The following is a 25,043-nucleotide window of genomic DNA, read 5'->3' as shown; positions in this document are numbered from 1 at the left end:
CTTGGAACAATTTCTTCCCGCAAGGGCTGTGGGGCATTGGAACAGGCTGCCCAGGGCAGTGCTGGAGTCACCATCCCTGGAGGGGTTGGACAGACGGACATGAGGTTCTCAGGACATGGGGCAGTGCCAGGGCTGGGGGAACGGGTGGACTCCATGATCTTGAGGGTCTCTTCCAACCAAAATGATTCTCTGTTTCTATCACATGCAAACCCCTGAGTCTTGCATTTTGATTTCAAACCTAGGTCTTGGGTTATTATAACAGAAGAGGAATCAATCCCGAAGCCTTTTTGAATGAGATAAAATTTATAGCAAGTGACCCCGATGACAAGCATTTCTTTAACGTCACGGATGAAGCGGCACTCAAAGACATCGTGGATGCCCTGGGGGAAAGGATATTTAGCTTGGAAGGTGAGTGACGATCCTCCCTGACACATCCCAGCCGGCCAAGATGCAGCAAGATGTTTCAGATATTCCCTCAGTCCTCGGTTTACTGAATTTGAACAGGTCACGCCAAGGGTTTCCCTCAAATCTGTTTGATATAGAACCAAAAAGCATACTTGGACTACCTTCATATACAAAGAAATGTCATTATTTTGAGTGGTTTGCATCCCTCAAGCACCAGGAGCACAGATCTTCTCTCCTCCAAAGGTCACCCCTCATCCTGGCCACTGGTATTTGCTGTGGTAGCTCTGTCATTAATAGCAAACCTTTGAAACTTGGCATGGGGGTTATCCGGGTCCATCCAACTCCATCCAAACCCAGACGGGCTATAAACAGGCAAAAAACCCCACTCTGATTGCCAGAGACATTGTGGGTTATAGGAATAAAGTGAGGGTTTTTTAGTTTATTGGCGGAAATTAAATATCAGGAAGTGTTTTGCCTTTTTTCTAAATGACGGTGCTTCTAACTACCTTGTGACAAGTTTGTTGACCTTCGAAACTAAATTTACCGAAACATCATAGGAAAAGCACATCCTGGGAGGAACAATTGAAACAGAAATGGAGAGTTTTCACTGAAAATTAAGCATCTCAGGATCTGGGGGAATTTTGGTCAAACCAGCTCACAAACTCCCCACCAGTTTGTCAGTTATCTTGGTCCATCGTGCCCAATGCTTCTCAGGGAAAGAAAACTCCCCCGGGTGAGAAGCGTCACTCAGGTGCTATTACGACACAAAATCCTCTAAATCCACATTTTTGTGTGACTGCACAGCTAGGGTAGAGGAGAGCCACACCAGGGCAGAGCTGCCAGCACCTCTTAGCAGCACAAGTTTGTGTAATTGTGGTGATTTAGGGAAAAACAAGCTCATTTGTGGGAAATCAGGCCCTTTGTGCCCCAGGTGAGGTGGATGCTCATCCCACTCCAACCCATCCAGCCCCTTCAGGAAAGTAAAGCTCTTCATTAAATACTAATTCCCTTTTTTATTTATTTTTTTTTAAAGGAACCAACAAGAATGAAATCTCCTTTGGCCTGGAAATGTCCCAGACTGGATTTTCATCGCATGTTGTGGAAGTAAGAGACTAAATGTATTGGGGTTTTTTTGCCCATGCCTGTGCAAGCGGGCGCTCCAGGCTTTTTACCATCACCAGCAGCTGCAGGTGGGGAGATGGACATTTTGGGCAAGTTATTAACCATGAAGTTAAACTGCTATCATGAGCATGAGGAAGAAAATGCTGTTGCTGCCGGTGGTGGGATGCACAGGATGCTCAGTGCCCTCCCAGCCACGGGCTCTGCGGGCTGGCAGGTCTGAGCCAAAAGCAGCAGGGATTTCTGCTCAAGCTTTTCCTGGGGAGGGAAAGCATGGTGAAAAGATATGAGTGGGGTGAAATGTCATTCCAGTGTGTTTGAAAATCTCCATCTTTCCAGGTGTGCTTTGGAGAATGGTTTGCTTGATTATTTTTTCTTTTTCCCTTTCCTCTTCCCTTTCCTCCTCCCTTTCCTCCTTTTCCTTTTCCTTTCCTTTTCCTTTCCTTTTCCTTTCCTTTTCCTTTCCTTTTCCTTTCCTTTTCCTTTCCTTTTCCTTTCCTTTTCCTTTCCTTTTCCTTTCCTTTTCCTTTCCTTTTCCTTTCCTTTTCCTTTCCTTTTCCTTTCCTTTCCTCCTTCTTCCTCTTTCCCTTTTCTCCTTTTCTCCTTTTCTCCTTTTCTCCTTTTCTCCTTTTCTCCTTTTCTCCTTTTCTCCTTTTCTCCTTGTCCCTCTTTTTTCCTCCTTTTTTCTTTTTCTTTCTTTTTTTTCCTTTTATTTTCCATTTGTGACATTCCTCCCCTTTTTCCATAAAACGTGTGATTTCTGGGAGAGACCATCTGCTGGTTTTTCCTTCTGCACTCTGCAGCCTCCAAGCAGTAGACAGTCCAAGATCCGGGCTTTTCGGGACCCCACATGTTTTCTCACACAAAACCAGCCGGTCAGGTCCCCTCATCCATCTCAGTGTGAATCAGCTTTGCCCGTTCAAGCAGCAAGGGGCTGAATTGGCAAGAAATACCCTAAAACCGGTCCCGCTCTCGCGCAGGACGGGATCTTGCTGGGGGCAGTGGGTGCCTACGACTGGAACGGAGCCGTCCTGAAGGAAACCAGCAGCGGGAAGGTCATTCCCCTGCGGGAATCCTATCTGCAGGAGTTCCCGGAGGAGCTGAAAAATCACGGAGCATATTTAGGTAAGAAAGCCGGATCGAGGCTCTGCTGCCAGGCCTGAATTCATGATTTTATGCTTAATAGTAGGAAGCACAACATATTTCTCGAATGACTAACAGCAGCCAGCACGGGCAGTGTAGGCGGTACCGTGCCCGGCTGTTTGCGAGGTCCCGTCGGTACGAGACCCGTGTTGCCCCTTGCTCGGGGATGCAGCGTATGTGAGCATCCTCACCTGGGGAGGGTCCAGTGCCGAGCATAGTGTGCAGCACAAAAATGATTTAAATGCAGAAATAGCTCAGCCTGGGGTCATCTACAGCACTTACTGGAATGGTTTAAAAAGCCCTGATGAAATTTTATGCCTAGGGAGGAAATACCTGCTGGGTTAATCCGTTCCATGTGTGGCTTTGAAGCCTGGGAGTAAAAATATCAGCCTGGTTTGCAAAATGAAGCCTCTCTCCAGAGATGTGCGTGCCAGGCTGAGCTGCCCCATGGCAGGGAGGGGGTGGGATGCTGCGGGGTCACCCGTGGCGTGTTGGGGCTCTTCCCTCCGGTGGGGACACAAACAGCCCCTGGACACGCGGCTCATCTCTTGGGGTGGCAGCAGAGTGTCCCCCGGGCTCAGCCGTGAGTGCCTGGAGTGGGGGCGGCTGCAGCTGTGCCAGGGGTTCCCGGGACAGTATGTGGGAGCTCAGCCGGGCCCTGGCTTTTCCATTGCCTCCATTAAAAAAAACAAAACAAAACAGAAACATTAAGGAAAATGCTGGTGCATCCCGCTGCGGAGCAGCCTGGCTCGCCCAGCACTGGTACCTGGGCATTTCAAAGCTGATGCTTGGCTTAGGAATATCCTCCAAGGGTGGGAATATTTATTCCCCCCTGGGAAAGGGGTCTGTGATCCCTGGTAATCCCTACAGATACTCAACATTCAACTGGGTGTGACCCTGAGTGATCTGATCCAGCTTCACTGTTGGCTGTGCTTTGAATTTCTAATAATTTAAGTAGCATTTAAAACTGACTGTGAATGTGCAGAAACCTGGAACTGGGTGTAAAAAATGAGATTCTGCAGTTTCAGCATTATATTCCTACATAAGCCCATCTGCGACCGGTGGCAAGTGCTGCGTCTCGGTGTGCAACGTGCGATGTTGGTGACCCCGGCACAGAAAATAACCCATCTGGGTAGGAAAGAGGGATTGCGCCGGGTCATTTGCTTACGCAGGGTTATTTCCATAAGGACTCGTGAGCAGCGGTTTTGATGGATTTGTGGCTTTTATTAGCCTGGGAATGCCCGCATCAAGCATCAGCAAAGTCTTTCATGCTTGGTTTCGGCCGCGATGATGCTGGGATCTCGGAGGAGCGAAGCAGAGGGTGCCACGGCCTCCCAGTGCATGCACATCACTCGTTTTTGTTTAATTTGATGTGAGCCATGAAGCAAAACACTTATCGGGCTGGGAATTGGACTTGCCTTCTGTGAAAGAAGGATTTTGCACAGGATTTGCCGGCTGCATTAGGCAGTGCCAAATCTTCTGGCGCAGCTGCACTGCTCAGGGTGTAGGTAGGACCTGAGCAAGCGGCTCAAAGCCCAGGGTCAGGGCACTGGGGTTTACTTGAATGACTTTATCTTTTGTGTTTCTAGTTTCCCGATCTGGGAGGTGGCCAGATTTGTGTCAGCAGCTGAGGGCTAATGGGAAGCAGAGCACCAGGCTGGGAGCAGCTCGGCTGTGCTGACCCTGCGCCTGTTCCCCTTCCAGGTTACACCGTCTCCTCCGTCATATCCACCAAGCATGAGCGGATTTATGTTGCGGGTGCACCCAGGTTCAACCACACTGGGAAAGTCATCATTTTCAGCATGCACAACAACCAAAACCTCACCATCCACCAGGCGCTGAAGGGGGAGCAGGTAATGCCGGAGCACATGCTGCCAAGGATGCTGCAGGGATTTTTGCACCTGGCGCATGTGGTCCTCCATAAATCCTCCCTCTTCATTTTGCAAGTTGTTCTGTTCAAATAGCTGGGCAGCGTGATGCATCCACGGGCAGCTGGGGATGCCCTGGCTGTCGCTGCACCCGCAGCTCCGAATCGCGATGCTGTAGCAGGGATGGGGTTCGGAATGTCCCTGTGGCCCCCACCGGGGAGGGTGGCAGTGCCCCTGCACGCTGGGGTCATTGCTCCCATCCCGTCCCCTCCTCTGTCTCCTCCAGATCGGCTCCTACTACGGCAGTGAGATCAACTCCCTCGATGTCAACGGCGACGGTGTCACCGACGTTTTGCTGGTGGGAGCCCCCATGTACTTCAGCGAGGGCAGGGAGAGGGGCAAGGTCTATGTCTACACTCTGCGCCAGGTACGGGGCAGCACCGCGGGGTGAGACAGGGATGCCACAGGAGTTGGGATGTTTGAGTGCTAGCACAGGCGCTACGTCCCCTTGTGTCACCTTCCTGGGGTGGCTCGGGGCTGTACAGACCCACCAGCACACTCCCCATCCACTTTGCCTCCCCCAAAACCAAGGGCACCCTCCTGCCTGGAGCTATGGGGAGCAGCGAGGTGGGTCCCTCTACCATCGCTTTTGGGGCACAGATGGGACATGTGCCACCCCTGTCCCCTTCCCTGGCACCCAGCACTGCTCTGGGGCAGGACCAGCTTTCCTGCTGCCCTCAAATCTGGCTCAAAATGCAGTTTCTGAGCCAAATCCCTCAGGCTCCAGGCTTGTGCGGGGCAGCGAGCAGGTCGTGCTCTATATCCAAGACTGCAGAGCCTGCCCGGAGCAGCAAGAACCCCAATATCTAAAGCATAACTTTTAATGCAATTACTTATGTAGGCTACTATAAAAGGGAGGCAAAGCTGGCGTGGGATTCATCCCTTCCCAAGGACGTGCAGAGCAGAAAGTCCCGCAGTCCCAGGAGGGCTCTTGTCTTGTTCCTTGCACGTCACTGCATCTCGTTTGGTCACCTTTGAGAGTTTTCTCCTCTTGCCAGGCTTGCTGCTCATGGTTTTTGGGTTTTTTTTGGTTTTTTCCTTTTCTGTTTGGTTGGCCTGGCAGAACCTCTTCGTTTCCAGCGGTGCCCTGATCGATCTGCAGAGCTACCAGAACTCCCGCTTCGGCTCCTGCATCGCCGCCGTGCCCGACCTCAACCAGGACTCCTACAACGACCTTGTTGTCGGGGCACCTCTGGAGGATGAGCACCAAGGAGCGATCTACATATTCCTCGGCTTCAAAGAGACCATCCTGAAGAAGTACAAGCAGGTATAGCCACTGGGTGCTTCGGTTGTCCTCACCCTTCATTAGAATAAAAGTCATTTGTGCCCATTTTAAGGACAGATAGAGCATAATGGGCTCAGGTTGTGCCAGGGAAGGTTCAGACTGGATATTAGGAAAAAATTCTTCCCAGAAAGGGTTGTGAAGCACTGGAACAGGCTGCCCAGGGCAGTGGTGGAGTCACCATTCCTGGAGGGGTTTAAAAGGCACATAGACGAGTTTCTTAGGGACATGGTTTAGTGCTAGAGTTGGGTTATGGTTGGATTGATGATCTTGAGGTTCTCTTCTGACCGGGATGATTCTATGATTCTATAATAAATTCACACGCGGGATTGCGTTGTTAATTATTACTGATGGGTGTTTTCTCCGTGAGGTGACCAAGACAAAGCAAATGTAGGGTATGGAAAAACGTGCTCAAAATTAGGGGCAATGCTTAGCACTCAGTGCGATGGGTTGCTAGAGATAAAATGTTTCTTACGCTTGTCAGAAATGGTAATGGTGCAGAGTAAATTCAGCAGAAATCTCTGGATTGTGTCTCTGAACTGCTCTCCTTCCCTGGAAAATTATCTTTGATGCAATCACTTGGAAAGGCGCATTGTCGGTAGCATGGGGGAGGCCGGCGTGGCGAGCCCCTCCTTGGCAGGCAGGGATGCTCCTGCTGGAAACCCGCCTGGATTCTCTCCTTTGCTTTTCAGCGGATAGCGGCTGCCGACCTCGTGCCGGGCCTGATGTATTTTGGATGCAGCATCCACGGGCAGCTGGACCTGAACGAAGACGGGCTCGTGGACTTGGCCGTCGGCTCTCTGGGGAACGCCGTGCTGCTGTGGTGAGCTGCATCTCATTTGGCACTTTCCTCTGCCCAAAGCACATTGCAATATGATGTTTGTCGGGGGAAAACTCATCTCCCAACAATTTTTCCACTATGATGATCCCCTGTGCAGTGGGGCCATGCGATTTCAATGAAGTTGGACCCTAGAAGGAGATCAGACCCAATTTTACATTCAATTTCATCATTAGTTCCCCAAGAGTATCAAACCAGCTGATTGATTCGTGGTGATTTGCCCAGGCTCCCTCAGTATTGTTTAATAAGAACAACTTAATATTTGCAAATATTGATTAAGGTTTAGAAAGTCCCTTGAAGCTGTGAGGATGGAGGGAAGCTGTGCCCTGCAGAGATGAGGTTTGCCTTTGAAAATGTTATGTGCACCCAGGGGGTCAAATCCTGCTCTCGGTGCTGAGCTGCTTCACTGGCATTAGCAGGAGGGAAATATGCGCAAGAGATTTTATTCTTCAAATACTACATAGATGAGCTGAGAGTAGATTGGCATCCTGTGGTGGCTTTTGGTCTTCCTCAGCACCTTCTTGATATTGGGAAAAAGGGTGAAAAGGGTGAATCTGGAGACTTTTGGAGGCTGCTGCAGATGTCTGCAGGTGTCCCATGCCCCAGCGCATCTCCCGACCCCTGTTCTCCTCGCAGGTCCCGCAGTGTGGTCCAGATCAACGCCAGCATCCGCTTCGAGCCCTCCAAAATCAACATCTTCACCAAGGACTGCAAGCGGAACGGGAAGGATGCCACCTGCATGTCAGCCTTCGTCTGCTTCACCGCTGTCTTCCTCTCGGCTCACTTCCAGACAGCCAGTGTGGGTAAGCGGCACGGCGGCTCGTGCAACAAAAACCCCAATTCAGGCAGTATTTAGGTCTCCAGCCCCGAGGGAGCAGCCAGCTTCTGCCAAGGGAAACCATCCAGGAGCTTGGCATGGTGTGAGGAGTGCACATTGCCATCTGCCACATCCCTTTTTTTCCCACAAATTTGTCCCTGTCCTGGCTGATGTAGCAGGGACGGTGGCTCTGCCACTAAGCATTTGCCAAGAGACACCCCAAGGACACGACCCGCCCCGTGTTTGACCTCTTTTCTCCCCTGTGCCCTGGGGCCAAGCTCTCCTGCAGCTTCCCTTGCTGTGGTACTTGTGACAGGGATGTCACCACCGCCTCACCAGCCAGCAGGACAGGAGAGGACGTGCCCAGACCACGTCCCACAGATCTCATCCGTCCTCCTCACTGCAGGGGCACGACACATCTGCTGACCAGATGTGCATTTTTCCCCAATACTCTGGGGAATCTCTGTGAAATTATTGGCAGATCTTCTATTAAACACGCTGCAGTGACCCCAGATCTACCCGGCGGATGCCTGTGACTCAGCTGGAGCCGGGGGGAGCAACAGCAGCTCAGCCCCCTGCAACCCGGCAGCAAACGGGGTCCTGAGCAAAGCCGAAGGAAAAACTTCCTCCCCTAGAGCAAGAATTTTGATTTGTGCTATCAAATGTTTTCCTTATAACCACTGTTATTGCGGAGCTTGCAGGACAAAAAGCTGAGCGGGGTTTCCTATTCTATGATTCTACAAAACAAGTAGCAATAACTATAACCTGATTTTCCCTTAGCGTGCTCCCTCCCACGCTTCCCCTAGTGGGACAACAGGGGTTTGAGCACACAAAAGCCCATGTTTTGACCCGGTGTTGCCATGTGGTGAGTGTGCCTGTCACTGTCCTCCCCGCAGCGCTGCGGTACAATGCCACCATCGACGAGCGCAGGTACACGCCGCGGGCGCACCTGGACGAGATCGGCGAGCGGCACACGCAGAAGGGGCTGGTGCTGCTCGGTGGGCAGGAGCGTTGCGACCGACTCCAGTTCCATGTCCTGGTGAGTGAGAAGGAGGACGAGGACGGGGTCTCCTCCTCTGCCAGCCCATGGAGGGGACCAAACCACCCAAATAAAGGTGCTCTCCAACTTACGCAAAACAGCAATGCGCCCCAATGGCTTAATGGGTCTGGAAATGAGAATTATCCCCCAGCCCAGGTTTCTTCATGCTGGGATTGATATGGGCGACGGAGCTGGTGAGGGGCTGGAGCACAAGGGTGATGGGAGCGGCTGAGGGAGCTGGGGGTTCAGCTGGAGAACAGGAGCTGAGGGGAGACCTTCTGATCTCTGACCTGCCTGAAAGGAGCTTGGAGCCAGGGGGGTCGGGCTCTGCTCCCCAGGAACAAGCGCCAGGACCAGAGGAACCGGCCTCGAGGGGAGGCTGAGGTTGGATCTTGGAACAATTTCTTCCCCCAAGGGCTGTGGGGCATTGGAACAGGCTGCCCAGGGCAGTGCTGGAGTCACCATCCCTGGAGGGGTTGGACAGACGGACATGAGGTTCTCAGGGACATGGGGCAGTGCCAGGGCTGGGGGAACGGTTGGACTCGATGATCTTGAGGGTCTCTTCCAGCCTAAATACTTCTGTGATTCTATGGTCAGGGATGAGCTGCCGGCACGCAGCAGCTGCTGGATCCCCAAGCACTGACTTCATCGCAGCCCCAGCCTGCACCAGGCTCCTTTCCGTGAGCCGCTGGCCGTGCCCTCAGGGAGGGCGTGCACTCTGTACACCCTGGGTCAGGCTGCTTCTCCTGCTCCAAAATTGGTGAAAACTCATTTTTCCATCAGGAACCAAATTCCTCCATGCCAGTCCCTGTTGCTTTCACCCTCTGCACCCCTCTGACCGTCAGGGTCCCTGTCTTTGGGTGCAGAAGCTGGAGAAACCCTCTGCATTGCTCACAGGGAACAGCTGATGCACAAACCTGGCCAAAATCAAACATTCCCAGCAAATGATGAGAATATTGCAGTGGCCAGGGAGGACGGAGCTGCCAGACTGGCCCAGCCCCAAGCCCTGGCCTGAACCGCGGTGAACTTTTGGGAAATTTGAGTCTGGAGCTTGTGATTTAGCCTGAGAAGCATCTCACTCCAGAGCATCAAACTGCACCCTGTATGGCATGGGAAGGGCTCACAGAGCTGCAGGAAAGGTGCAGCTTTGTTACTGGGTGGACAAGCCCCATGTAGGGGCTGCAGGGCGTCTCTGTCCCCGCCCAGGATTCTGGCTTGGGGACAGCTTGCCCCTGGAGCATCCATTTTTTGGGGCCAGCATCTCCAGCGTGAAGCATTTCCCACACTGTCAGACATGCAGGCGTGGATGGGTGTTGTGCAGCACCACCGAGCTCAGGTCGTCCCTGTCCCTTGGGAAGGGTTAGCTGGAGAGACAGAATGATCACACACCAAGTATACTAGACTGCAAAGCTTTTATTTCATAAAATAATCACACATGCCTGTTCTGCCTTACCTTGCCACCTGATGCTGCTGCCCATCCGTGGGCTCTGTCCTCCTCAGCGCTGCTTTCTGTCCCTCGCAGGACACAGCTGACTATGTGAAGCCAGTGACATTCTCCATCGACTATGAGCTGGAGCATCCTGAGAATGGTCCCATGCTGGATGACGGCTGGCCCACCTCACTCAAGGTCTCGGTAGGTAGCAGCACCCACCTTCCAGGGTGCCTTTTATCAGGCATTTAGCAGATTTATCTCTTTTTTTTTTATCATTTGCTTCTTAACCTCGGGGCTGTAATCTCCAGTCCCTCCTGTGATAGCAACACTTCTGCATTCACTGCAGCCTGGAATCACCGCCCGTGTCCCTTCTCCTTGGAGTATAACTTGCGGTGCAAAGCGTCATTGAGCTGCTCTTGTCATCCCCCTCAGGTCCCTTTCTGGAACGGGTGCAATGAGGATGAGCACTGCGTCCCCGACCTGGTCCTGGATGCCAGAAGCGATGTGCCTAGTGCCATGTGAGTAGCTCACCCAGATCATCCTCCCAACCAGTATCACGAACCAGGGGGGCTCCAAACCCCAGTCCCAACCCATGCTCCATAGATACCGGTGTCACAGCTGGCCCTTCATCCCGCATCACCATGAAGTTCACCCAGCATCACCACAAGGTCCATCCAACATCACCATGAGGTGCTTTTCGGCACCTCCGCTCACAGCGGGTCTCAGAGCCTCTGCCTGCTCTCTGCCCGGAATGAATTGGTGGTTTTTTAGGGAATCCGCAAAACAACTAATATTTGATGTCATGGTGATGAACCCCAGGGAGACAAATCAGTAAATAACAGGGGGGAATAAATGCAAGGCGGGCATTACCCACTTGGCAATTATAAGCTTGACTCACTCAGCAGAAATAATTATACGCTACATCTGATCGCTTAGAGAGTTTTGAAAGGTTGTTTAGGAGCACAGGAGCCTGAACCTCTTTCTTCCATCAACAGCAGTGGGCTCTGGGCCAAGCTCAGGGCTGGTGCTGCTACCTGGGGATCACTTGTATCCCGTAATTTATTGCTCTGTCTCCTGTAAAGCTCTTGGTCCCAAGGCTGCAACCCAGAGCATGTCCAGTCCTGGCTGGGCTGCTCTGCGGGAGGTTGAAGTGAGCTGTAGGTGCGGGATTATTTATGGATCTTAGTGGCTGGAGTCCCGTGAATAACCGTGGGCAGATGCCATGGTCTGCCAGGGCGCCAGACCTGCAGTCTGGGTCCTCCTGAAGCCCGAGGAGCTTTCCTGGTGGCGTCAGTTGGAGAGGGGATTGTGCCCTCCGAGAGTAACTGGTATGGAGGTGATTTCTGCTGAGAAAACCACTTTTGAGGTGGCTTGTCGGAATTGAGCTATTCCTTCAAACCAGCACCCTGGCTGCCCTGCCGGCAGAGGCAGAAGGTGGCTCCAAAGGTGGCGCCATCCTACATTTTCCTTTTTTCCTTTTTCCCCTAACCCCTTTTTTCCTCTCCCCTTTTTCCCCTCCCCCCTTTTTTTCTCCCCCCTTTTCTTCTCCCCCCTTTTTTTCTCCCCCCCTTTTTTTCTCCCCCCTTTTTCTTTTCCCCCCTTTTTCCTTTCCCCCCTTTTCCCCCCCTTTTCCCCCCCTTTTCCCCCCCTTTCCCCCCCCTTTTCCCCCCCTTTCCCCCCCCTTTTCCCCCCCCTTTTCCCCACCCTCCCCACCCTTTTCCCCCCCCTTTTCCCCCCCCTAACCCCCCCCTTCCCCCCCTTTCCCCCCCTTTTCCCCCCCCCTTTTTCCTCTTGTTTCTTTCCTCCCTTTTTCTCCCCTTTTTCCCCCCTTTTCCCCACTTTCCCCCCCTTTTCCCCCTTGTTTCTTTCCCCCCTTTTCTCCCCCCTTCCCCCCCCTTTCCCCCCCCTTCCCCCCCCTTTCCCCCCCCTTCCCCCCCTTCCCCCCCTTCCCCCCCCCCTTTTTCCCCCCCCTTTTTCCCCCCTCTTTTTCCCCCCTCTTTTTCCCCCCTCTTTTTCCCCCCTCTTTCCCCCCCCCCTTTTTTTTCTTTTTTCCTTTTTTTCTTTTATTTCCTTTTCCCCTTTTCCCTCCTTCCCTTCCCTCCTCTGCAGGGAGTTCTGCCGGCGGGCGCTGCGGAGGCCACCGCCGGACTGCTCAGCCTTCAGCCTCTCCTTCGACGGCCCCGTCTTCGTCATCGAGAGCGGCAGGAGGAGGGTGGCCGTGGAGGCAGCGCTGGAGAACCGGGGTGAAAACGCCTACAGCACCGTCCTCAACATCTCCTTCTCCAGAAACCTCCAGTTCGCCAGCTTGATCCCCAAGGTGAGGCTGCCGGGGGAGATCCGAGGGTTTCCAGAGGCGCTTCTAATCCCGGCCGGATGAGAAAGCTGCGTCCTAATCCAGAACCCAAAAATGTCTCCGTCCCTCATAAATCAGACATGTTTATGGACTTAGTTTCTAAGCGCTTACAGCCCTTTCAGCTCTTTATTTTGGAAATACAAAAACACTTGAATTTCAAGAGCCTGAAAGAAGGTCAAATGCAGATTAAATTATTTCCCTCTTTATTTTTTCTACTCCAATAGTTTAAAAATACTTGCTGCACGTGGCCAAGTTCCCGTCAGGAATGAATTTTTGCAGCTGAGATATAACTCCTGGAAGTATGGGCTGATAACGGGAATGTGGCCACAGCTCAGCATCGAGCTGGGCAATGCCACTTCTGTCCCCTGCATGAGCCCGTCCCTGTGCCATGGGGACCCTCCCCAATATTTCCCCCCCCACCACTTGCTCATCTTGGTGCAATTCCTCTCTTGTCCCAGCAAGGTTTGGGAAATCTGCTGATGCTGCTGGGCCCCCCCCTCATTCCCCAATGACTTCATACCCACCCACAGATCCCATGTCCTGCCTTTGTTTTTCTACAAGCTGTGCCAAGGGAAAATTGCAGGGCACGTTGCCCACAAAATAAGAAAAAAATGCCTTTTCTGAGAGATTACTCCCAATTAAGTGAGGGGAAAAAACCCTTCGGTGCTGGGTAACAGAAAGTACCACTCAGTGGTGGCTGCAGGAAATATCTGCAGCTGGTTATAGAAGCATCACGCTGCTAGCGGCTTCCTGGCTGCCGCTCTTTATAAATAAGCAAATTGCCAACCAGAGGGGCTGGATGTTTGTGTCAGAGGCCATATAGAGACCCAAATAAAAAGTAGCTGTGGCCCCAGAAAGTCCATAGCCACATAAGGCGAGTGAGAAAAAGCTCCAGGCTGTTGCTGATGGCTGTCAAGGCATTTTCCCTACAGCTGGTGCTGGGATGTTTCAGCTGGTGGCCAGGCAGAATAATATTGTAGTTCTTGTTATCTCTTGATGCTGCCCTGTGACTCCTCATCACAGAAAAATATTCTGCTTCCCGGCTATAGTGCCAAGAATAACCAAGTTTATTCATTCACTGCTGTAGTTAAATTTCTAAGGAGGATTTTAATCAGAAAGCTGGAAGCCGGTTGCTGGAAATGTCCCTCTCCAGGAATGGCCCTAGAAATTCAGCTGCAGGGGCAGGATTCCCAGCCTGCAGCAAGAGGTGTTGGTTGGTTGAATGTTTTTTCCAGAAGTTAAAGCCTCCTTTGAGCCCCACAGGTATTTTTGCTGCTTTCATAAAGAGCCAGATCATGGGGCTTGTGCCCAGTGTCATGGACACTTCATGTCCTATTTTAGGATGACACGGACATCAACATTGACTGCATGACCGAAGACAAGAACCCCAACAAGAAGGTGTGCAACGTCAGCTACCCGTTCTTCCGCGCCAAGGCCAAGGTACAGCTGGACGACTTAGAGGGACTAGATGACCTTCGAAAGTGTCCCTTCCAATCCAAACTGTTCTATGAGTCTACTCCCTCTCACCCAAGTGTGGCATCACCCGCAGGTTGGGACCCCTCTGCCCCCAGCATGGCCACAGGGCTGTATCTATCCATCTTTGAGCTGGGCAGCTTTAAACAGGATTTTTAAAGACAAACGTCTGATTTCTTCCCTTTCTCTGTCCGTTGCTGGGGTTTGGAAGGCATGTTAGGGGAGCCAGGACGGTTGGGATGCTGCCTTGATTCTAGGAGAGCATCAACATCAAACCCAGCTCCTCCAAGTCAAAGAACTCGACTCCAGTTCTTTGGGGCCATTTAAAGTTGGCTTCAAACCACTGCTGGTGACTTTCCTGAGCTCCCTCCTTGCAGGATGAGGCACCTTTCCCTGCCTGACAGGTTTTCCTTGCTCTGAACACCTCTAGTCCCTCCGGACCCTCCTTCGAGCCTGCCCAAGCCCCTCGGGCTGGTGGCACCATCCAGACCCCAGCTCACCACCGTTTCCAGCGCTGGCTCTAACCCCAGCTCCAGCAAGCATCATTTTTTTAGATGCCATAAACCCCTTTGCAAATGTTATGTGCAACACCAAGGAAAATCGAGGAGATGCCATGGGCAGAGCAGGACCTCACTCACCGGGGTCATCTTGTGAAATCCCATACTGCATCCCCATGGGAAAAAGGGATCTAAGGGGAAAATTTTTTCCAGCCACTGTATCCGTCTGAAGCTTTTCCTTGTCAGAAGCTTGAAAATGAAGGATGAGCTCCAGGCACCTCGCTAAGAATTTAAAGCTCCCAAAAAAAGCCCTCTCAGATGCCTGTGGCCATCCACGAGAGCACAGCAGCCCGGCTCCCCATGACCTACGGGGGCTGGGAATGCATCTGCGTGGCATCAGGTAGTCCAGGTCCTGCCAAGACAAAGACGAGCTGGAAATGGAAGTTTGGCCCAAGAGGCAGCAGGAGCTTTAATATTATCCTCAGCTGCGCAGTCCCAGACAGTTTGAGGTCATTGCCACAGATGTGACATTTATCACATTTTATTGTTGTTGGCCTCTCTCCGGCTGCCTTCCCCCCGCCAGCCGACCCCGTGCCGCAGATGGGAGCGAGCGGCCTCTCGCTGCAGATCCCCCGGAGGGTTTCTCTTCCAATCTCGGAGAAAAAGCAAAAAAACCTCGCATTGTGCAGGGCTGAGAGTCAATCCTGCAAATCCCCAGCATAGCCTCTTCTCTCCCTGGAAAGCCGAGGCAGCATCTCCCAGTGGGATCAGGGAGATGCTCTCAGCTCCTGGTTGTTGGGGTTTTTTTTTTTTCCCCCCTAATGCTTTCTCCAATCTGTTTCCAACCCCCACAGGCAGCTTTTCGCCTGGATTTTGAATTCAGCAAGTCGATTTTCCTTCAAAGTATGGAGATCTACTTGATCGCCAACAGGTTCGTGGTTGTTTCATCCTTTGTTTGCGAGGTCAACGGGACATTGCCTGCTCGTGTTGGGTTTCCTTCTTCCATAGCTGCAGGTGATGTTGGAGGCTTCACTTGGGGAATAAACACAAGGAAATCTGATTGCCATGGGTTATTAGAGAATACACAGCCCTGCATTCACAAACCAGATTATTTTTATTTATCTATATATTTATATCCACCGTTTTTTGGTACATGTGGCTGCTGTGCAGTCGCTGCCAGGGGCTCCAGCCGCTGCTTCTTTCTTATCCACCTTCACAACTGCAAACACTCCCAGGAAAAATAACTCCTGGCAGCTTTACAAAATTCTTCTTACTCACTTGCCCCGCACAGGTAAAGTTTTCTGACAGACAAGTGAAAACTCGTTAGGATTTTTTAAAAATTTTCATCAATTGTTAGAGCAGATGAGGATTCATTTTAAGGCTGCTGGGTGTGAAAACCCTCTCCAAATGATCTACTTCTATGGCCTTGGGCTAATAAAAGTTACAGAAGAAAATTGCTTCTCTTCACACTTTGGTCAAAAAAGCGAAAGTTCAGCCCTTCCCCACCTGCTTCCCCCAAAAAATCAGAGGGGAGTCGACTCTCACCTCACCCCCTGCTTGTCCCACTGCGGTTCCAGCGACAGCGAGGAGAAGGAGAGCACCAAGGAGGACAACGTCGCCCACCTGAATTTTCACCTGAAGTACGAAGCCGACCTGCTGTTCACCAGGTGGGTGTTTTGGGGAGAGACGCGGCTTTTGGGGGGACACATCTTGCAGGGTGTCTGGGAAAACCAGTGCTGGTCCCACGGGAGCTGCCTGCAAACAGAGCCCAGCGCAAACTGAGCTTTAATTTGGGGAATCAGCTTAAAAAAGAGGCTGAAGGAACCATAAAATCAGGCGCATCCCGCTCCGTGGGTCCTTATAAAAATCAACAGCAAAGAGCAACGAGGTGCCGTGCTTTCATAACGCTTAAACGCACAAGTGTTATTAAATAGGTGTGAGAGAATATTTGAATGTATTTTTTTAAGAGGAAAAAGTACTTATTGTAGGTAATAATGTTCATAACATGTGTTACTAGCCAGTGTCTGGGCCAGGAGCCATCCCAATAAAAAATGGTCTCACCAGAAGCTGAGCTGAGGGATGTGCGTGGAAGGGTTTGGGCACCAACCGTAACTAAAGCAGAGTGTCCTCGGTCCAAGAAGAGCAGGGAACTAAGACACAGAAGATAATTTATTAACCTGATTATAAAAAAAAAAAAAAAAGTGGACCCCAGAAGAACATTCCCTGGCACCGCTTGCTGTAATTCTTAGCAGATTTTTAAGACCTTCAGTTTTTTGGGTTGGTTTTTTTTTTTTTACACTAGAGGCAGTGGGGCACTGAAAATAAAGCTACTTTAATACTTAGAGTTTATGGGGAGTGAGAGGATTCTCAATTTAACAGATGTCAGAATCATCCCTACAGGAGAAGGGAGAACTTGGAGGAAAAGTAACTGCACCAAAAATTCAAATTTTAGCACCTTGGCAAGGGGGAAAAGGGGAATAACTTCCAAGGGTTTGGGGCCACATGCCCTGTGTCGTGACACCTGTGAGCATGTGTCCCATCCCAGTGCTCCCAGTCTGGATCCCATGGGCACCCCTGGGATGCTCCCGGCTCCTTCTCCTCCTCTCCAGCTGCGAAACAGAGACGTGATTCGCCTCCCCAGATTTATACACGACATTGAAACCACTGACCAGGGCCTTGGATGTCTCCGTTATAATAAAAAGGCGAGAAAAATTCTACAGAAAAAGGGAAAATACCACAGAAGCAGAACAGCATGAAAATCCCCTGTCTTTTTTCGCTCGAGGTGGAGCCAGGTGATGGTTTCCATGCAAAATGGGGCCAGACAGACGGAAAGTCTTCTCCTGGGGGCCTGGGGGCAGCTGGGCACGGGGCTGCTCCTTGCTCTGTTTGCCCTGAGACCCCTCGCGACTTGTCCCCACTTGTCGCGACAGGACGTCGAGCCTGGATTACTATGAAATCAGGTCGAACAGCTCCCTGGAGAGATACGACAGCATCGGCCCCCCCTTCCATTGCACCTTCAAGGTAAGGAGGGGGGTTAAACCACCCCGGAGGTGGGATGTGCCACGGTCACCCTGCTTGTCCCCATCCCGCTGGCATCCTGGGCACATCCCTGTCCTGTGTCCTCGCAGCTGCAGAACCTGGGCTTCTTCCCCGTGGAGGGGGTGACCATCAAGCTCACCGTCCCCGTGGCCACCCGGGCGGGCAACCGCCTCCTGCTCCTGAGCCAGTTCCTGGTGGACCAGGTAGGGGAGGGGGTTTCACCCCCATTGAGTATGTGGGTCCCTTCTGGGCCAGGGGTGGGGATGGAGACACCCCGCAAAGGGTCACCCCGTCCTTCTGCAAACCCCGCTCCCTGTGCTCACACCTGCACAGATTATCTTGGCTCTTGCCCGGGCTTCTCCCTTTCGCATTCACTTGGCTGGAAACATGGAAAATGGTGACGGCCAAAGGGTTCGGTCCAAATATTTCTCTGAGCTAGACCTCCCTCCAGTATGCAATGAGTTCTTGAGGGTCTTGAAAGCATCAGCTGTGCCTGGGGCAGAATATGGGTTTGGGGGGAGCGGGCTGGGAGCAGACCTGGGGCACCCTGGCCTCCCCCGGACACCCCGAGCGCCCGCTGCCCCTGCAGCCATGTGGGACTCTCGTCCCGGTGATGGATGGAAAGAGCCGGGCAGAGGAGGCAGCACGTCAAGGGCCAGGTTGGGCTTCAATGGGGTTGTTTTGTACTGTAGCTTTGGCAAAGTCACCTGTGCCACCCCAGCACCCTGGCTGGGGCGCTCTGCCAGGCTGAATTTGCTGGGGGAGAGGCACAAAACACAGGAATTAATTAATTAAATTAGGACGCTGGGGTCCTTTTGGGCCAGGACCTCCTCCAGCCCCGTGGTGCAGCCGTGGCAGCCGCGTCCCGCAGTGACCCCGGCTCAGCCCGCAGCACCAGCAAAGCCTGGGCGGTGCTGGAACGCCCCCAGTTCCACCGGGATGGGTGCTGAGCACGGGCCGGGATGCGGGGAGGTGGCTGCCACGGTCCTTGTCCCCGTTCTTGGAACGCATCAGCTTCTCCTGCAGGAGAACACAACCTGCAACATTTGGGGAAACTCCACCGACTACCGGGGGACACCGGCTGAAGAGGACCTGTCCCGCACCCCCCACCTGGTATGTGTCCCCATGGGCCTGATCCTGGCCCCGGGCTGAGCTCTGTCACCCCAGGCGGCCACCAAAGCAGGGAGAAGCCCCCAGGATGGGGATGCCCCATGGTGATGGAGAGGCCCCCAGGATGGGGATGCCCCATGGTGATGGAGAAGCCCCCAGGATGGGGATGCCCCATGGTGATGGAGAGGCCCCCAGGATGGGGATGCCCCATGGTGATGGGGATGCCCCATGGTGGTGGGGAAGCCCCCAGGATGGGGATGCCCCATGGTGATGGAGAAGCCCCCAGGATGGGGATGCCCCATGGTGATGGGGATGCCCCATGGTGGTGGGGAAGGACGGGTGTGTGGCTCCTCTGCTGGCGTCTGGGTCTCGCTTCCTTCACTGTGTGGCGGGGGGGTTTGATCCCTTTCTCAGCAGCGATGCTCCATAAACCTCTCCCCTCGCAGAACCACAGCAACTCCGACGTCGTTTCCATCGACTGCAATGTGAAATTAGCCCCCAACGAGGAGATGAACTTGCACTTGCGTGGCAATCTGTGGATGAAGTCTCTGAAAGCAGTAAGTCCTCCCACAGCAGACACACGCTTTTGAAGCGAAATCCCCCAAAGGAACCATGAAAACCTGATGGTTTTTTTCCCCTCTCTTGTGATTTTGATTTTCAAACCCTACTAATTCTACCAGTGTGTGCATCCAACATGCTGCACAGCACCTCATCATGGTGTTCATGATCATCTGGGTGTTCCTGCTCCAGCGGGGGGAGTGGACTAGGTGATCTTTTGAGGCCCCTTCCAATCCCTGACATTCTGTGACTCGGTGTGGAGTTGTCATACGCAGGGACAGGAGTTGGACTCGATGATCCTTGTGGGTCCCTTCCAACCCAGGACATTCTGTGATTCTACGGGGGATCTAATCTCAAGCAGACATTTTTTTGCTGCAGTTTAGCCACCCCCACTACTTGACCTGCATCCTTGTCCCCCGCGGGTGCCGTGGACAGCATCCCTGGGGTGGATCCAAAGCCGCGTTGGGGAGCAAAGCCATGGGGGGGCGCACGCAGTCGGGGCGCTGGGTCCTGCCCCATGTCTGACGCTCACGCCCGGCACCTCCTTGCGCAGCTGAAGTTCAAGTCACTGAAGCTCACCACGAACGCCGCTCTCCAGCGACGCTTCGGGAGCCCCTTCATCTTCCGCGAGGAAGACCCCGGCCGCCAGGTGAGCCCCGGGTGGGACGGGCACACGCGGACCCGGCAGCTTTGGGGACGCTGCGACACCCCGCTCTGACCCCGGCGGGAAAAACCCTGCGGCTGGAGCGACCCGCAGAGCCCGCAGCAACTCGGTGGGGCTTAGCGGGGAAAACCTGAGCAGAATCGCTGTGCGCGGGGTGGGCACCTTCCTCAGCATCCTCCCAAAGGGGGGGACGCGCAGCGTCAGCCTCACCGCACCGTGCCCCCCATCCCCTCTGTTCCTGCCCGCCCGGCTCTCACACCCGGCAGCACAATATTGGTATTGGGATGGTTTTTCCTCGCAGATAACCTTTGAAATCTCCAAGCCGGAGGAGTCGCAGATCCCCATCTGGATCATCCTGGGGAGCACCCTGGGGGGGCTCCTGCTGCTGGCGCTGCTGGTCCTGGCGCTCTGGAAGGTGAGAGCGACGCGGTGCGCGCAGGGACCCCCGGCCCCGTGTCCGCACCCACGAGCCCCTCGGCACCACCAGCAGTCACAAAAAGCTCCTCTCACCCCTTTCTGGGTCCATATTATTTATATTCGGGGCCTAAACCTCCTGGCAATATCCCATTGAAAGAAAGATACTGAATTAATGGTGGGGGTTTCTTTTTTCTCTTTTTTTCGCTTTCCTTTTCCCTTTTTTCTTTTTGCTCATTTCTTTTTTGTCTTTTCTTTTTTTCTTTTTTCTTTTCTTCTCTTTTCTTTTTTCTTCTTTCATTTTCCTTTTTTCCTTTTTTCTTTTTTCTTTTTCTTCCTTTTTCCTTTTTTTCCCCTTTTTCTTTTTCATTTTTGCTCTTTTCTTTTTTCTTTCTCTTTCTCTCTTTCTCTTTCTTTTTCTCTTTCTCTTTCTCTTTCTCTCTTTCTTTCTCTTTCCCTTTTTCCTTTTTCCTTTTTGTGCTTTTCGTTTTTATTTTCTCTCTTTTTTTCTTTCCTCTTTTTTCTTTTTTCTTTTTTCTTGTCTCTTCTCTCTCCTCTCTTCTCTCTCCTTTCCTTTTTATTTTTTCTCTTTTCTCTTTTCTTTTCCGTTTTCCCTTTTTCTTTTTATTTTTTTCTTTTCCTCTTTTTTCTTTTTCATTTTCTCTTTTTCTTTTGCTTTCTCTTTTTCTTTTTCTTTCCCTTTTTCTTTTTCTCTTTTTCTTTATCTCTTTTTCTTTATCTCTTTCTCTTTTTCTTTCCTTTTCTTTCTTTTTCTTTCTCTTCTTCTTTCCCGTTCTCTCTTTTTCTTTCTCTCTTCTTCTGTATCTCTTTCTCTTTTTCTTTATCTCTTTCTTTTTCTTTCCCTTTTCCTTTTCCTTTTTCACTTTTCCTTTTCCTTTTTCTCTTCTCTTTTCCTTTCTCTTTTCCTTTTTCTTTTTTTGTTTTTATCGCCTTTTCTTTATCTCCTTTTCTTTATCTCCTTTTCTTTTTTCTTTATCTCATTCTCTTTTTCTTTATCTCTTTTTCCTTTTCTCTTTTTCTCTTTTTCCTTTTTCTCTTTTTCCTTTTTCTTTTTCCTTTTTGTCTTTTTCCTTTTCTCTTTTTCTTTTTCTTTCTCTCTTTTTCTTTCTTTCCCTTTTCCTTTTCCTTTTTCTTTCTTTCCCCTTTTCTTTCCCTTTTTCTTTCCCTTTTCCTTTTCCGCTTTCTTTCTTTTTCTCATTTCCTTTCTCTTTTTCTCTTTTCTCTTTTCTTTCTCTCTTTCCCTCTTTCTCTTTTTCTTTCTCCTTCTCTCCTTCTCTTTCTCCTTCTCTTTCTCCTTCTCTTTTCCTTTTCCCTTCTTTCTTTTTCTCTTTTCCTTTCTCTTTTCCTTTATCTCATTCTCTTTTTCTTTATCTCTTTCCCTTTTCCTTTTCCTCTTCCTTTGCCTTTTCCTTTCTTCCTTTTCTCTTTTCTTTCTCTTTCTTCTTTTCCTTTTCCTTTCTCTTTTCCTTTTCCTTTCTTTTTCTTTCTCTTTTCCTTTTCCTTTTCTTTTTCCTTTTTGTCTTTCTTTTTCTCTTTTTCTCTTTTCTTTCTTTCTTCTCTTTTCCTTTCTCCTTTTCCTTTCTCCTTTTCCTTTCTCCTTTTCCTTTTTTCTTTTTCTCTTTTCCTTCCTCTTTTCCTTCCTCTTTTCCTTTCTCCTTTTCCTTTCTCCTTTTCCTTTCTCCTTTTCCTTTCTCCTTTTCCTTTCTCCTTTTCCTTTCTCCTTTTCCTTTCTCCTTTTCCTTTCCCTTTTTTCTTTTTCTCTTTTCCTTTCTCTCTTTCTCTTTTCCTTTCTCCTTTTCCTTTCCCTTTTTTTCTTTTTCTCTTTTCCTTTCTCTTTTCTTTCTCTTTTCTCCCTTCCATCCCTACAGCTCGGGTTTTTCAAAAGCGGGAGCCGCAGGCGAGCGGCCGAGCGGGAGCGGAGCGCCCAGGGGCTGGAGTGACACCAGCGGGGCCACCGCGTCCCCCGACACCCCCGGCCCCCCAGCCCTGGCGGGTGCCGGCGCAGAGCTTCACCCCGACAACGCGGGATCTGGGTGCTGCGCTCCGGTCTGCAGCGCGACGAGAGGACACCCCTTTGTGTGAAACCACCGAAACAGGTCCAAAAGCCAAAAAAATACCCCAAAATCTACAGGTACCAAAATCCCCAACCCCGACTCGTGGTCCCACACCGCAGCGCGACGAGCTTCAAACTGGGTTCGCAAGGAGGGGGCAGTGGCGCCGGGACGGGGGGGGGCACCGAAACCACGTGCCTCGTAACGCGGGGCAAAGTACGGGCTGCAAAAATATCTTTAAAAAATAATATCCTTAAAAAAAAAAAAAAAAAAAAAAAAGAGGATTGCTCATTTTGGTTGAGCTGTAGCAAAGCCCCGGGCATTGCTGGCCACGGCTCTCAAACTGCGTTGCATTCGTTAACCGGAGTAATTGGGTGGAGATTTTTTTAATTTGCCGCCTTCTCAATGCACTGAATACAAATGATAGCAAATTAAAGCACCTTAATGCAAATCTCCAGTGTCCAGCTGTACATACTTATTTTAAAAATATTTACCTGTTTAAGCAAAGGAGAAAAAGAATTCAAAAAAAGTTTAAAAAAAAAAATCAAAAAATCTCCAAACTGAGCAGTTTCGAAGAGCTTGTGCCCAGCAAATGTCCGCGCGTGTATTATAACTGTACATACTCGGTGTCACACCAAACCGGATCATCGGTGCTGTTTGACAAAAATCTTTCTTTTTGCATAACAGAATTATTTATGCTAATATTAATTTTATGGATGAAAAAAGAAAGCATATGTCCACCGGATGTGTAATGAAGTGTGTTAAATACTGTCCTAGTATTTTTTAAGAATTAAAATTACAGTATTTTAAAAATGAATTGCCTCTGTTCCCCTTCTGTGTTAACGCCCTTTCCACAGCGGGGTTTCTCACTCCCCCCGGGACGCAGCGCAGGATGGGGCTCGCACCTTTTCCTTCATGTATTTATTGTGGGATGCACGTTTTTTGCTGCCCGTTTTTAAAGAGATGTTGTCATGCGGGACAAGTCCACGGCCCCAGAGAAAACACATTTTGCAGATTTATTTTCCTCCCTCTTCCTCATCAACCCATTTTAGGTTGAAAGCACATGGGCAGGCTGCACGGGGACTACTGGCAGTGTCTTGCCAATGTTTTATTCCTAAGGAAAAAAAATATAAATAGCTGCTTCTCAGGGCTTTTGCCCAAAAGCAGCTCATGCCTTGGTGCTGTCCAAAGGGGAAGGTGAGTGCTCTCCCACTGCCACATGTAAAGGCATGCACATATATGTGTGTAAGTACACTCTTTATGTTCTCTCTCCCCCTATATATATTTTTTTTTTTTTTTTAATTTTATTTTTTTAAATGTGTGTGTATATATATCCTCCAGCTTTGGGAAACAATGCTCACAGGTAAGGTGGTGAAAAGCTTGGGGGGAGGGTATGTGCATGTTTGCATATATGTGTTCGTGTGGGAATGTATATTTATTTTCTATTTTATATATATATATATATGTGTATATATTTTATGTGTGTGGGGGGCATGTGTATTCAGGAGCAAGAGTACTGCCAGCCTCCAGCCTTGGGACGTTGTGCTCACAAGGGATACTGCACTAGTTAGGATTTCTCTGTGTGTGTGTGTATATATATGTGTGTATATATATATATATGTATTTTTGTGTGTGTGTCTATGTATACATAAGTGTGCATATGCATATGTTTATTTATGTGTATATTAAAAAAGTATGTGTAGCTATATATACATGTAGGCATATATTTGTGCGTGTACATATATTTTTTTCTATACATCCATGTACACATATCTCCCACACAGCATGTCCCAGGGCAGCGGCTGTTGCCCACTGAGGGGAAGAAAAGCTGCACTTTTATTTCCATTCAGTCAAAACACCCAGGAACACGATTCCCATTTGCAGCGCGGGGGCTCATCCTGCGGGACACGAGCCCTTTCATGGGCTCTTTACCTAAACCCAGCGGGTTGTTTAACTTTTCAGAATTTGGTTAAAGCTACTTATACCATGAGCTTTTATCAATTTAACTCAAAGCCGTATTACCTACAGATATTTCAAGCATGCAGGTTTGTTCCAAGAAGGGTTTTATATGGGTATTTCACAAGAACATTTACATTATTCCAAGTCAGAAACAGGTCCTGAGGAATCAAAAAAAAAAAAATAAATGAAGTCTGAGAAAATACTGTCTTAATCAATGACACAGCAACTTAAAATGATTTCCGATCCAGAACACAAGTGCTCAGTCCTTTCCCCTCTTTCCTCGGGCTCCAGAAACAACCAATTCTCATTTTTAACTACATTGCATCACAAATTATAGATGTGCAAGGGTAAAAAGGAACAGCAAGGCTTCAGAGATCCATTCGGACCATGTGGCACAGTATAAGACTTTTTTTTTCTGTAACACATAGACACTGATTCATATATTGGTTAACGTTCACTGAGTCAGCTGCCAGCAGCTTCACAAGCTCAATAATGATCATCTGGTGGGTGGTTGGGGTTTCAGGTTCAAAGCTTTAGCAGGAACGGACACAAGCCCAAAATGGGAGCCTGAAAACATTTTCCCCAGTTCTCGCAATGAGCCACAGTGACTTAAACATAGTTTTGCATTTCTAACAGTCGGGCTAAAAATCACCACTGTAAATTCTCAGCAAAATACAAAACTGCAGCTTTCCCAGTGACTTCAGAGTGATGCAGCTCTTAAGAGATTCAGAGTAAGAATTTACACAACCATTAACACCTTCCCAACCATTCGACAACTTCCAGTTGCTGCATTAAGGCCCCTGGTGGGTGAATTTTGGCTTTGCCATTTTGCGTGACTGCAAGCCATGGTTTTTCAAAGCAGTAATCCAACCTACCTGAGATACAAGTGACGTTTTTCATT

General features: G+C 50.3%; 1 protein-coding gene across 1 annotated transcript in view; it reads left to right on the top strand.

Annotated features, from left to right (window-relative positions):
* ITGA11 (integrin subunit alpha 11) overlaps positions 1-22,972 on the top strand; it is a 49,914-nt gene extending 26,942 nt beyond the window's left edge. The window contains exons 9-30 of the mRNA XM_065641664.1: positions 243-408; positions 1,439-1,509; positions 2,505-2,649; positions 4,372-4,520; positions 4,822-4,962; positions 5,659-5,862; positions 6,570-6,700; positions 7,352-7,518; positions 8,429-8,571; positions 10,094-10,204; positions 10,436-10,521; positions 12,113-12,320; positions 13,698-13,796; positions 15,181-15,257; positions 15,904-15,993; positions 17,257-17,347; positions 17,455-17,568; positions 18,392-18,478; positions 18,922-19,032; positions 19,587-19,682; positions 19,999-20,112; positions 22,001-22,972. Coding sequence (XP_065497736.1) covers positions 243-408; positions 1,439-1,509; positions 2,505-2,649; positions 4,372-4,520; positions 4,822-4,962; positions 5,659-5,862; positions 6,570-6,700; positions 7,352-7,518; positions 8,429-8,571; positions 10,094-10,204; positions 10,436-10,521; positions 12,113-12,320; positions 13,698-13,796; positions 15,181-15,257; positions 15,904-15,993; positions 17,257-17,347; positions 17,455-17,568; positions 18,392-18,478; positions 18,922-19,032; positions 19,587-19,682; positions 19,999-20,112; positions 22,001-22,072 — 2,673 coding nt within the window. The 3' untranslated portion in view covers positions 22,073-22,972. The remainder of the gene's footprint in view (positions 1-242; positions 409-1,438; positions 1,510-2,504; positions 2,650-4,371; positions 4,521-4,821; positions 4,963-5,658; positions 5,863-6,569; positions 6,701-7,351; positions 7,519-8,428; positions 8,572-10,093; positions 10,205-10,435; positions 10,522-12,112; positions 12,321-13,697; positions 13,797-15,180; positions 15,258-15,903; positions 15,994-17,256; positions 17,348-17,454; positions 17,569-18,391; positions 18,479-18,921; positions 19,033-19,586; positions 19,683-19,998; positions 20,113-22,000) is intronic.
* Positions 22,973-25,043: the final 2,071 nt, after the last annotated feature.

This window comes from Caloenas nicobarica, chromosome 10 (assembly GCF_036013445.1).
Source record: "Caloenas nicobarica isolate bCalNic1 chromosome 10, bCalNic1.hap1, whole genome shotgun sequence".
NCBI lineage: Eukaryota > Metazoa > Chordata > Aves > Columbiformes > Columbidae > Caloenas > Caloenas nicobarica.
The sequence above is the reverse complement of the archived record's forward strand: the minus strand, read 5'-3'. Positions and strand labels throughout refer to the sequence as shown.